This window comes from Mirounga leonina, unplaced genomic scaffold (genome assembly GCF_011800145.1).
Source record: "Mirounga leonina isolate KUSES-001 unplaced genomic scaffold, KU_Mleo_1.0 Mir_94, whole genome shotgun sequence".
Taxonomy (NCBI): domain Eukaryota; kingdom Metazoa; phylum Chordata; class Mammalia; order Carnivora; family Phocidae; genus Mirounga; species Mirounga leonina.
In genome coordinates, this window is record NW_023270855.1 from 44172158 (window position 1) to 44185141 (window position 12984).

The 12984-nt window shown below is 56.6% G+C and overlaps 1 protein-coding gene across 1 annotated transcript in view; it reads right to left on the reverse strand.

Moving 5' to 3' along the window:
• LIMD1 (LIM domains containing 1) overlaps positions 1-7434 on the reverse strand; it is a 69566-nt gene extending 62132 nt beyond the window's left edge. Inside the window, exon 1 of the mRNA XM_034998398.1 lies at positions 5612-7434. Within this exon, the coding sequence (XP_034854289.1) occupies positions 5612-7004 (1393 nt within the window). The 5' untranslated portion in view covers positions 7005-7434. The remainder of the gene's footprint in view (positions 1-5611) is intronic.
• Between the last annotated feature and the right edge of the window lie 5550 nt (positions 7435-12984).

A 12984-nucleotide genomic window follows, 5' to 3' on the forward strand; every position in this document is an offset into this window, starting at 1 on the left:
CTCTCTCTCAAATAAATAAATAAATAATCTTTACAAAAAAAAGAAAACGAAATCTACTTCCGCAGCAACGAAAGCAGGGCTTGTTAGGTCCACACTGTGGCTCAGGGTCTCCGAAAGGAATCTGGGTATAAGTTCCCCGGGGAACCACGCTTGGTCCTGCCAGCTACTCAGAGCCAAACGGTTCATGAGCTTCTGGCACCTTCTCTTCTACTTCAGCCCCTCGTTTGGCTTCACCGAAATGCCTGGTATTTGGGGGGGTCATGGGGGCCTCTAGGGCTCATGCAGGCCTCTGTCCTGGAATCCTGGGGGGGGCTACCCTACTATAGGATTGCCCCATGTTATTTTCTCTTGCCAGGAAAAGTGCTCTGGAACCACCCTCAATTTTTCATTCGGGGCTAGATGTAAGCCCCACATTTCAAGCATCCACTGCTCATCAAGTCCGACAGGGAGCGCTTCAAAGGGCATTAAGACAATCCATGTGGTGCTCGACGTTTGCGAGACTGTCCACTAGGAAGGAGCAGATAGGACATTTATTTACACGGTCCTTGTCTGGACGGCTGTGTCCTAGTCAAATGAAATCAGGTGTGACGGGCTCCCCGGCCCCCGGCGGGGGGAGGACTCACACCTGTTTACAGGCTCCCAGGCAAAGGCGGGTCTGCCGCTGCATCCGGAAGGTCCACAGGGAAACAGGAAAACCAAGGACAGAAACAGCCTCTCCTCTCTCTGTGCAGGATGGGGAGGAGCCCGCCCATTCACTCGCTGGGTGAGGGAGACCCCGCAACCAACCTCTTCTACCCCCCCCAACCCCCCACCCACAGGCCTGACCAAGTCCGGCAGAGCCTCCTCCACTCCAGGGCAGAGTGTGGTGCTCTCCTTGGTGGCGTTTGCAGTGACAGATCCCCAGACCCCCGGCCCGGAGGGAAGGCACAGGTCCTCCAGGCTCAGAGCCCACCGATGCCCCCCGCAGCAGCTGTGTGCAGAGGGAATCTGGAGGGACAAACAGCAACAGGCCAGCAGCTCCCCCATGGGAGCGGTCAGAGCCCAACTGGTGTGAAGTGCCACTGCTTACACCTGTGTGATCCTGAGCAAGTCACGGGCCTCAGTTTCTCCCCCGGGAACAGAGACTACTGGTGTCTGACTGTGAAGGGTAACGCAGGGCACATCCCCAAAGCCTACCACGCCAAGGGCCCTAGACAGACGCTCGCTAGGATCAGAGTCACGGAGCCCAAGGGTCACTGTACGAGGGGTCTCATGTGCCTGAGGACGGGGGCTGTGGTGGCCACTTTGAGGTGGTGGCCTCACCCGTCAGCCCCTCGGGCTCTGCCCCTGCTGCCCAGGGCCACCTTCCCTGAGGTCAGGCCCTTCCCAGGGCGGCCCACACCTGATGACCGATCGAGGGGGGAGCGTGAAGGCCCAGACAGCTCCCCGCAAGTGGGGACGTTTCTGAAGGGCTTCTCCAGCTCCACACTCCCTGCGGCTGGGCCCAGGCCCGTCAGGCCCGCACTGCGGCGGGAGACTTCCTCTGCCCGCTCCTGCGTCCCTCCCCTCCTCCCAAGGGCTCCCCCTCGGAAGCCCCTGCGCGCCCCACTGTCTGAGTCAGCTTCCCGGGAAACCCAGGCCGTGACAGGTGGCTTCTCTGTATCCTTTTTCCTTGGGAAGGGAGGAGGGAACCCGTGGGAGGAAGACAGTGGATGTCGTGGTGGAAAAGGCCAGGAAAGAGTCAACAAAAGGCACGGTGACCTCTTCCCTTCCTCTGCAGCGTAAACAGTGGTGTTAAAGCAGGAGCCGCACGGTGGGGGGGCAAAGCAACAGCACTCACCAAGCAGCATCCAGAATCTGTCCTGGCCTCTGTCCTCACGGGCAGAAAAGACACCAAGAGACCACAGAGGAAGAACGGAGAAAAAAGACGGGGAGAAGCAGCCCCTGGGACCACATGGTACTGACCTCACAAAGACGGCCAAGGAAAGTGCCAGAAGCGTCCTTGGAGATGAGCAGATCGGTTACTGGAAAGTGAGGTGTCTTCAGACCTGTGTGTCCTCAAAGGCAAGAGCCCGAGGTCTTCCCACAGTGTAAACACCCACAGGGACGCCTCTGTTGGCCCCAGGAAGGGGCCTAAGTAACCAACCCAAACATCTTTGCTTGGCTTCTGGCTAGACCTGCATCAGCTCTGACAGTGACAGTATCCCTACCCTGCCTCTCGCTGCCAAGACCCTGTAGCGAGAGCCCTTCTTCTACTTGGAAGTAAAACTTCCTCCTAATTCAAGAAATGCAAGGTGTTGGGCAGACATGGTCTTTCAAAGGACACCAGATCTAGGGAAGAGAAGGCCTCCGTGTGGGGAGCCCCTCAGCGGGGCCGGACGCTTCGCACCACAGATCGGGGGGTGGTGGGGAGCCCTAGAAGACAGGAGGGTTTGTCCAAGGTCCCCCAGCAGGGCGAGGCCAAGGACTGACCGCCAGAGGCTCCGATGAGAGACTTCCTCCTCGGCCACACGGCTGGCCACGGGAGGTGCGGCCGGCCACGGGAGAGCCGACAGAAGCCCGGCTGTCAAAGCTGCTGCGGGGCAGGCCCTGTCCTGTGTGCTGGGCCGCGCGGGCCCCGGCACAGCTCTGCAGAGAGCAACTAGAGAGGGCAGCCAGCCCCAGCCCCACGGTCCCACCGCTGGGGGTTCCTCCCACAGCTGGGCTTGCACCCTGCGGATGGGCCCTTCTCAAGGTCCACCGGGACAGCTACATCGTGACCCCGGGCACATCCACACAGCGGTCACACTGAGCCAGCTCAACACACGCTGACGTCCAGACACCCCGTTCGTGGCAAAGGCAAAGAGCAGGTGCACGGCATGGAGCACGGGGACTCACAGACACACACACACACACACACACAGCACGAATATCCATTACACCCAGGGCACTTGACTAGGAGCCCAGGTGGGAAGGACATTCACTATTCACTGTGCGGTTTTTGGTTTGGTTTTTTTTTTGTGGTCTTTTGAGTTTTCTACCCACGAATACCAGGCTTCAGCAAAAAATAAAATAGGAGTCCACTTACGTGAACTATCCAGAATAGGTCAGTCCACAGCAACAGAGCACATCTGGGTGGTTTCCAGAGGCTGGGAGGGAGGGATAATGGGGAGCGACTGTTTTTTAGGGGTACGGGGTTTCCTCTCGGGGTAATCAAAATGTTTTGAAACTATTAGATTTGGTGTTTGTAAAACACTGAATGTACTAAATGCCGCTGAACTGTTTACTTTAAAATGGCTACTTTTGTGGTGTGTGATGTTCACCTCAATTAAAAATGAAAAACAAAGTCATAAAATAAATAAATACAGACATAAGACAGTTTTCCGCATCTGTGCTCGGGAGGCAGCATGGCGATGCTGGTTAGAGGCTTGGGCAGAGCGTCTGAACCGTGGGCCTCGACTCGCAGCTACGCCCAGCACCACCACCTGGGAGGCCTCGGTTAAGTGATCGGACTTCCCTGGGGCTTTATCGTCCTAGTCGATGAAACAGGCCTAATGACAGAACCAGCTTCCCAGGGTGGTTGCAACTAGTAAATTAAATGGTAGAAGGTAATTGCCCAGCATGGGACCTGGTGCAGACTGGCCCCAGGGCCTTTGCCCCTGCTGTCTGCCCACCCAGAACGCCCTCCCCTGGGGCAGATGCTGCCTCCTTCAGGCCTTTCCTCAAATGCCACCTTCCTGATGGGGTGTTCCCTGGTCCCCTGACTTAAAACCGGAAACCTCCCTGCCAACACCGGCTCGGAGGCTCCATCCCCTCCTCAACCTGTATCTCTCCCCAGGACTTGATTATGTGTTTGGTCCGCCTCCTGTCTCCTTCCACTGCGCTGTCTGTCCTGTTCATTGTGTACGCTGAGGCCTTGAGCAGGGCACCGCCCAAGGCAGGTGCTCAATAAACACATGCTGAATGACTAGGATTAGCGAACACCTCTGCCCGGATCCGGTGTGTAAGCCTGCCTGCCTGACAAAATAAGACTGTTTTGTCGTTTAATGAGCTCAGAATTAAAAATTAGGCACCAGGGGCACCTGGGTGGCTCAGTCGTTAAGCGTCTGCCTTCGGCTCAGGTCATGATCCCAGGGTCCTGGGATCAAGCCCCGCATCGGGCTCCCTGCTCGGCGGGAAGCCTGCTTCTCCCTCTCCCACTCCCCCTGCTTGTATTCCCTCTCTCGCTGTCTTTCTCTCTGTCAAATAAATAAAATAAAGTCTTAAAAATAAAATAAAAATCAGGCACCAGTTTACAGTATTTCCAGCTAAGTGTTATCCCCCCGGGGCGGGGGGGGGGCAGGGAATCTGCAAAGGGAAAGAGACAGCAGTAAGATGGTGCTGTGTGCCCTGGAACATAAGCCAACAGTCACCCCAACCTCTCAGTGCCCTTTGTGCTGTGAGGGCTGGTCCCATGAGGCTTCAGGAGGCTACAAACCACCGCGCTGCCGTGGGCACCCGGGACCCCGTCCCTCCAAGCACCTGGGCCAAAGCCAGTCATTCACGGAGAGCTGACATTAGTAAGGCCTTCCCCGGCCCTGCCCTCCTCCGGGGGCCCAGCAGGCACCCTCCTGGGACTCAGCTTCCCAAGGCTCTCAGGCCTCAGAGGGGGAGATCGTGACCCCAATCCTCCGGAGTTCAAAAATGGGGGGGGGGAGACAAAAACCCTCAGACTCTTCTAAAAATAGGCTTTCTGGTTAGTTCTCCTATGAGACCACGACACCATGACTCCACAGAACAACAGATCTGCTTTCTCGCGGCCTGTGCAGAGCGAAAGAAAAAGCTGATGCCAGCAGTCGCCAAGAGTTCAAGGTCTGAGAAAGAGACTTAAACAAGACCCCGAAACTGTGAGTAACACCAGCAAGGAAGCCTCTTCCATCCCATCGGGCGCTGGGGCTGCGGGTATCACCTGGCTTCGGGCTGGAACCGAGGTGGGGGTTGAGTTCAGTTCGGAGACACCTCGTCCACAGGTCTCAAATTGCCCCGAGAGTCCACACATCGCTTGCTTTCTAGCCAGTTCCCAGGTGAAGGGATGCTGCTGGTCCAGAGACTACGCTTTGAGAACCGCTATTGCTCGAGTGCAAAGCCTTCCACGTTAGTCTTGCAACTGCACACAGGACCTGTACACACACACACACACACACACACGGGGCCAGAGAGAGCGCCCCTGCCCAGCCGCTGGTCCTCAGATAGCCAGACCTGCCTGGCCCAGCCGCCAGTGGATGGAACCCACAGGGGTACTTGGACCCCAGAAGCTGTTCCCGTTCAAGTCCTGCACGAGCCAATCACTGCGAGAGGCTCTGGGGCACACCCGAAACCCCTGAAACCCAGAGTCACAGCATTTCCCTTTTCTGAGAGCAGTCATGAGCCATCCTGCCCCGCTTCCCCCCATGCACGTGGGTAATCCCCAGCTGCAAGATCCGCTTTCTGCTCAGGGATGCTTTCAAGTTTCTGAATCTGAAGATGCAGCCAAAAGAGGAAACCACACATTTAAAAAAAAAAAAAGGGGGGGTGGCACTCAAGGGGAGCTACAGCATCCCTGATGGGGAGCACCTCCCCCAAATGCAAGGACCTTGTCACCCACGGTGGGCAATGCCACCAATCTCTCACTCACCAAAGTAATCGGCCTTCGGGTGCGCATCCATTTCACGCTCCAGACGTTGGGTGAGGGCTTCTAATTTCAATTCGGCGGCTGAGGGCCCAAGCTCAGGGCCTGGGAGGAGGGTCTGGCAGGGCAGCCTCACCCTGGGGGGGCTGGGGCTCTCCGGGAGCCCAGGCCCCAGGCTGCCATCTGACGACCAGCCTGGGGGACCTTTACAAGACAACTCAGGCGGAGTGGACATCACTGGATGGACAAGGCTGGTGGGGCTGAGCTTGGGACCAATGCCAGGGTCTGTGCAGACTGGCTTAGGACCCAGCCCAGGGGCCGCACCCAGCTGCAAACTGTCCATGCTGGCTGGTGAGGATGATGAGGCAGAACTAGAAAGGTAAGATTTGGGTCCGTCTTGGAACCAGGGTTGAGGGTCCACCATGGGTTTGGGCATCGTGCCTGAAGCCTCACTCCCCACCCCCGAGTTTGTTCTTGGAAGAGCTCCTTGGCTGGGGCAGCTCTGGGCCAAGGGTGCTAAGAAAGAGGGGGGCCTGGGCTGAGGCGGCCCCAGGAGGGCCCCGTTTTCCGGGCCTGGGGAAGAGAGGCCAGGGCTCACCCGCTGGGAGGAGGCGGTAGTCCAAAGCCCAGCTGGCTTCTCATCACCACGGTCACCACCACCACCCTCCTGGCCGGTCTCAAATGACTTGCTGGAGCTCGGGGAGAGCTGAGGCTGGTACAGGGGGTGGTCCCTGGAGGGTTTGGGCAGTGGTGTGTCAGTCCCTGGGGTGCCAGGCCACCCACTCCCTGCGCCCGGCCTGACGCTGGGGGACACTCCTGGTTCGTCAGCCCACTTTGGGCTTGCCAAGGAGAGGTTGTCGTAATAGTCTCCGTGCGTGAGGCAGGAAGGATCCTCGCAGGGGCCCACCTGGCGGAAGGCAGACATCTCCCAGCTTGCCAGGCTCTCCTTGGGGCCACAGTCCTGGCTGCCGTGGCTCGCGCTGCGGGCAAAGGGCCTGGCCCTCTGCTCCTGGGGTGGGTACAACGGTTGCCCGGGGGCCAGGCAGGTGGCTGTCCCAGGACCCGCTGTCGAGGCAGCTAGAGGGGGCTTGGCTGCACCATCCACGGTCAGCTTGCTGCTCACACCGGCTTCCCGGCGGGCCTCTGGGCCCGGGGGGCCGCCACCGTTGACCGGGCCTCGGCTCCCCCTGGGCAGGGTCTCGTCCTGCAAGAGCTGTTGTTGCTGCTGGAGGTGGATTTTGGCCATTTTGGTGGCAAACACCCGGCGTGTTTCCTCAAACTCGGGATTGTTGCCTGCCCCCTTGTCCACTCGGAAGAGTCCATCCTTGGAGGCCTCGTACATGTTCAGGTCCTCAATGAATTTACTGGCCTCCAGGCCCAGGTCGCCGTACTTATCCATGTCGCGGACGGGCGTCAGAGCCTAGCGAGGTGTCGGGGGAGTGTGTGTGGGTCGGGGGAGCGTCGGCCGCTGAAGGGCAGCGGTCAAGTCCAGCCGGGGACAGGTAAAGCCTTCCACCGGCCCGGCGTGACAGTCATGACCCAGGTCCGGCAGAAGTTGAGGCCTCGAGGCCAGCTGGACCAAGCTCGCTTCCAACTCCCTTTCCCCGCAGAGGTGTCCACGTGGGGCCGGCTGGTGGCGCTTCACCGTCCCAGCCTGCTGTGCGTTCTTCTCTCTCTTTCAAATCCTAAAAGGAAAAAGAAATAGGAAAAAACCCAATCTCCTCCGGGAGCAGTCAAGCTCGGCAACCGACGCCGCGAGCAGCCGCGGGACGGGGCCGGGGGCAGCCGGCTCGGCCGAGAAGGTGGAGGCCGCCGGACCGGCCGCAGGCGCAGGCACGTCCGGGGCGCTGGGGGCTCGCGGCTCCGGGGCGGCGCGGAGAGGGGCGCGCAGACGGGCGCACGGGCCGGGCAGGAAGGCCGCGGCAGCCGCGGCGGGCGGCCTATTGTGCGATGGCGGCGGCGGCCGGGCGCGCGCGGGCCGGAGGGCGGCGGGACGCGGAAGTGAGCGCGCCGGACGCAGTCCCCGCCGCTCGGTGGCCGGCCGGGCACGTCCCGGGCCGCGCGGAGGCGGAGGCGGGGAGGCGGGGAGGCGGCCGGGGGGCGGGGTCGGCGGCGGGCGGGCGGGCGGGCGCCCCGGGGCGGGCCTGCGCCTCGCCGCGTGGCCCCAACGCCCGCACCCCGGCCGGGCTGGGGGACGCGGGGACTGCGTCAGAGCCGGCGAGTGGGCATCGCGCGGGGGCTGCCCCGGCCACCTCGGTCCCCGGCGATCCGGGCTCCGGTCCCGCCCCGCCTCTGGCCGCGCTGGGCGAGAGGGAGGGGTGGGGTGCCTCCGCGGGTGGCCCGGGCGGCGCGCGGGGGCCCGGACGTGCCGCTTGGGACTTTGCGGGAGTCTCGAGGGCCCGCGCTCCTCGCCCCACCGTGCCTCAGTTTCCCGGGGCGGGGGGAGCAGGCCACCCCGTGCGCCCCCGAGGCCGCCTCCGCCCGGGCCGTGCCAGCCTCCCGGCTTGCCCGAGGTGCGCGATCGGAGGCCCGGGATCTCACCCGGGGCCGGCCCGAAGTTCTCTTTAACAGGTGGGCAGACTAAGGCATAGAAGGGGTAGAGTCCGAGATGCCAACGTGGGTGCCCAGGTCCTCTGGAAGGGGGAAGAGAAAAAAAAGTCACATTGTTCCCCGGAGCGCGCGCCTTTAAAGCGCTCAGCGCAGCAATAAAAACACGCACCCTGGGGACTCCTCATTCATATGGGGATTCCTGAACCCGACCCCCCGGTCCGCGCAACCGCGGGGGGCGCCGGGCCTGACTCCAGGGCGCCCCCGCATGGCCCGGCGCTCTCTGCACCAACTCCGAGGTGAGCCTGGAGAGGTGTCATTGCGCACACAGGCAGCCAGAGTGATCCTAAGGCAAATACCAGACCAGTCACTTCCTGCTTAAACCCTCAGTGCTTTCCCGGGCTTAGATTGAAATCAGCTCCCTACCAGGGCCTTCCCCAACCTGATTTGGGAGCCTTCCACCGCTGTGCTCCAGCCGCAGGAGCTTCCTGGTGTCTGCCCAGAGCCTGACCTTGAACTTAACGTGGCTCATCCTTCCCATGTCTGCTGAAATCACCTCCTCCTAGAGGCCTTCCTTTTAGGCACTCTCTTTATTTTCTGATCGGTCTTGATCACTATAATTCTTTATCTGTTGACATGCAGTGTGTTTGGTGGGCGGTTGGTTTTCCGCCTCCTAAGACTGTTATCTGTATGCCCGATGACTGGTACATAGTTCCTGATGGTTGAAAAGGTGATTTAGTGACTGTCTGCCAGGACCGTGGTAAGGAACAAATAAGGTAATATACATAAAAGTGCTTTGTGTATAATTACCAGGAAGCTTGTTGAAAATACAGAAATTCACGACGACCCCCCCCCCCCCCCCCCCCCCGCAATCCAACCTACTAAACCAGGATCTTCATTTTAACACGATTCCCCGGTGCTCTGTTTGCACAACAGTGGAAAAAGCACTGCAGTAGAGAACTATATAGGATGAGGTATTTTTACTTTTACAAAGCCGTTTAATGTTTTTATCTACAAAAGTAATACCTGTTTGTGACAGCAACTTTGAACAATACAAGGATACATAAACTTTTGAAAAGTTGCCCACAATCCCCCTGTTCAGAGATCATTATTATTAAACAGTCCTTATGTATTCAAGTAATACTTATTCATTAATAGCTGGGCTTCCTCACAAAGTGAGTGATAGGCTTATGAACTTTCTAGAGCAGTGATTCTCGGAGTATGGTCTCGGAGCCAGCTGCATCAGCATCACCTGGAACTGGTCTAAACCTGTCGTTCCCAAACTTGAACATGCATCAGAATTCCTTAGGGAGCTTATTAAACACTGGTTGCTGGGGGCGGGGGGGGCGGTAGGGAGTGCCTGGGTGGCTCAGTCGGTTAAGCGTCTGCCTTTGGCTCAGGTCATGATCCCAGGGTCCTGGGATTGAGCCCCACATTGAGTTCCCTGCTTGGCGGGGAGCCTGCTTCTCCCTCTCCTACTGCTCCGCCTGCTTGTGCTCTCTCTCTCTCTCTCAATGAGTAAAATCTTAAAAAAAAAAAAAAAAAAAGAAAGAGAGAAAGCAAACAAGCAAGCTGTGGCCCATTTTCCCTGACCCCCGAGTATTGGGGATGCAGCTGACCAAGTGCTGGGAGCACGTGGCCATCCCTGTGTCAAGACCGACAAGCCCAGAGCCAACTTCCTGGGTGTTCAGTTCTAACAGCTGGAACCCTGGTACTAGAGTCACAAACACCTGCCAGGGCTTCTTGTAAACCAGTTTTCTCTTTTCGTGCTAACTTGGCAGCAGTGCCTGGGCCCAGAATCCTTGGTCCCTACCTGCTCCCCACTCCAACCCTCATTTTGCTTTGCCTGGAGGGCTCAGAAGCCATGAGTTTTACTCCCCATCCCCACTGCAGTTCTAGAAGCTACTGCACCCTCTCCACCAACTAAACACAGACACCTGAACCCACCATCTGCATATTTTCTCACCAGACTGGCTTGTCCCCTCTCGGTCCGTGGAGTACCTTATACCTTTACAAAGCAGCTTATAAAGATGGCATCCCGTGAGCTTCAAACCACATAATATACTACTAGGAAGGGGTACTCAGACATGGCCAGCAGCCCACTGGATATTTAACCACTGCTGTTTAATATTTAAAAGACAGACATATTTCCCCATTCTGTGCCCAACATTTAGAATCCCAGCCGTGATTATTTACTGTAGGCCAGTTTTGTCTGTTCTGTGTGCTTGGAAACATCTGTTGATTAGAATCTCAAAATATGTGTTAATCCTTGCGCATCAGTTGTTTAAAAAGCAAAAATACTGAAAAGCTCAATATTTTTATCCATCAGTAGGCAGCGCATGGATAGTTTTGTTTTCGCGTTTACCGATAATGTTTTGTTTTGTTGGGTGAGAAATGTCCCACATTCTGTTTCACCAGGAAAGCTGTTCCAAGGCAGTGATCATTCCCCATGGCCCTGCCTGGAGGACCAAAGCTGTTATCAACACGCAGTTTTCCTTTAGTCTTGAAGCTTATTTTCATGAGCATACGGATGTAAAAAATACCCGCCTTCAGGGTGCCTGGGGTGGCTCAGTCAGTGAAGCGTCCCACTCTTGATTTCGGCTCAGGTCATGATTGCAGGGTCATGAGATAAAGCCCTGTGTCAGGCTGCGTGCTGGACGAGGGACCTACTTAAGATTCTCTCTCTCAGGGCGCCTGGGTGGCTCAGTTGGTTAAGTGACTGCCTTCGGCTCAGGTCATGATCCTGGAGTCCCGGGATCGAGTCCCGCATCGGGCTCCCTGCTCGGCGGGGAGCCTGCTTCTCCCTCTGACCCTCCCCCCTCTCATGTGCTCTCTGTCTCTCTCATTCTCTCTGTCTCAAATAAATAAATAAAATCTTAAAAAAAAAAAAAATTCTCTCCCTCTGCCCCTCCCCCCACCCTTCTCTCCCTCTTAAAAGTGCCCACCCGTGAACACACTTGTGAAATGTGGTATTTTCAACCTGACCTGCCTAGAATCTCGGTAACATCCATCAGGTCCTACACCTCTTCAGCTCCAAACCCTCCAGCAGCATCCCGAACCACGCTGGGAACAAGATCCTCCCCTTGACCCCATGTGATCGGGCCTCTTGCCACCTGTTCCTACCTCCTAATTTCCCTCTATCTCCCCTTCTTCCTCCATTCCAGCCACACTGGCTTCCTCACCATCCCTGGCTCATGCCCTCACCTTGCTTTCATTCAGTCACTGAACAAATGTTACTGAGCACCTAGGATGCCCTGGGCCCTTTTCCAGGTGCTGAGGATACAGCAGTGAACAAAATAGACATACCTGTCCTGTCTGGACTTACATCCCAGTGGGGCAGGATAGACAATAAACAAAGCAGATACATGGCTCATGGAGGACATGAGAAAGTGAGGAGAGAGGCGGCGAAAGATGAAACCAGGAAGAGGATGAGGAGGGGACGCCATTTTGAACGCACCGGTCAGGGACAGTCTCACTGAGCACAGACTTGAAGAAGAGCAAATGGAAGGAGCCCATGTTGGAGACAGACATCTAAATAGCTCTCCTCAGGAGTTTTGTTGGGTAAAGCGGAATAGAGGGGGAAATGCCATCAAGAGAGGCTTTTTTCGATTTTTTTTTTCCAATATGGGAAATGGTACGTGTTTCTGTGCCAATGGGAATGGCCCACTGAGGTAGGTGGGAGTTGGGGGAGGAGAATTGCTCTTGGAGGAGAGAGAGAAGGGAATGTTTGGAGGGACATGCCCGAGTAGCAGAGAGGGCGGGGCTCCACTGCCTATTTCATCAATGTTGTAATAGAAAGGAGATGGGCAAGATTCAGGTAGGTAGGTATCTAAGGCCTCAGAATCTTAGAGTGGTACGTAGGTCTTCTGATTACTTTAATTTCCTCAGTGAAAGAGGAAGTAAGGAGAGTAGGCTGAGAGGGAGGCCAGGGAAATTGCTGTTGGGAACCTGCCATCTAGGGGAGTGGGAGAGTGAATGGCCTGGAGAAGCATGGAAACTTCCCCTTGGCTCCCAACCCTAACCCTGAGATCTGGGGCATGGATTTCAATGAGGCCAGCCAGCACAGTGGCGTGTTTTTCTCTAGCCAAGGTTCAGTTGCACAGATGTGGGCGTGAGGTAGGTGGAGAGCTGGATCTAACCAGGACAAGCTTCTGCCAAGTGAGTGCAACATAAATAGAGTGGGCAAGACAGTTGCCATTTCTCCTGCCTCCACCCTGCTCCCCTCCCCCGATGTCCCTTATCCATGTGACTCCCTGGCTTATAACCCTCAGGTCTGCCCTCAGCGGTCTCTTCTTTGGGAAGTCCTTCTCAATTCCCTTTCTCCAACCCCATTCACACCTGACACAGCAGTGAACGTCTGTCTCCTCACTAGGAGGCAAACCTCACCAGGCTCTGGATCATTGGTCATTCTACTCATCGCTATGCCCCAGGAACCTAGAATGATGCTGGGCACATGGTAGGGCCCCCCAAAATGCTTGGTAGATATATCAGAAAAGGGAGTACAGGCATTATCATCTATAGGTGGACAAAATTCATTGGACTTACCTGTGACCCAGATTTGGAGAGACAAAGAGGAGGCTGTATTATTAACCTGGTAACTTTGTGTGTCCCTGCAAACCTTCTATGGAGCTTGATGATTCCCTTACACAAACATTTGATCTACATCACATATCCTCTATCTTGCTAGTCAAGAGTATGACTATACATAAATACGGGGGTGTGTATTTTAATATATAAAGGATATTTGACTTAAGAATATGTTTGCATGCAAATAAATAAAATCTTTTAAAAAAAATGGGGCGCCTGGGTGGCTCAGTCGTTAAGCGTCTGCC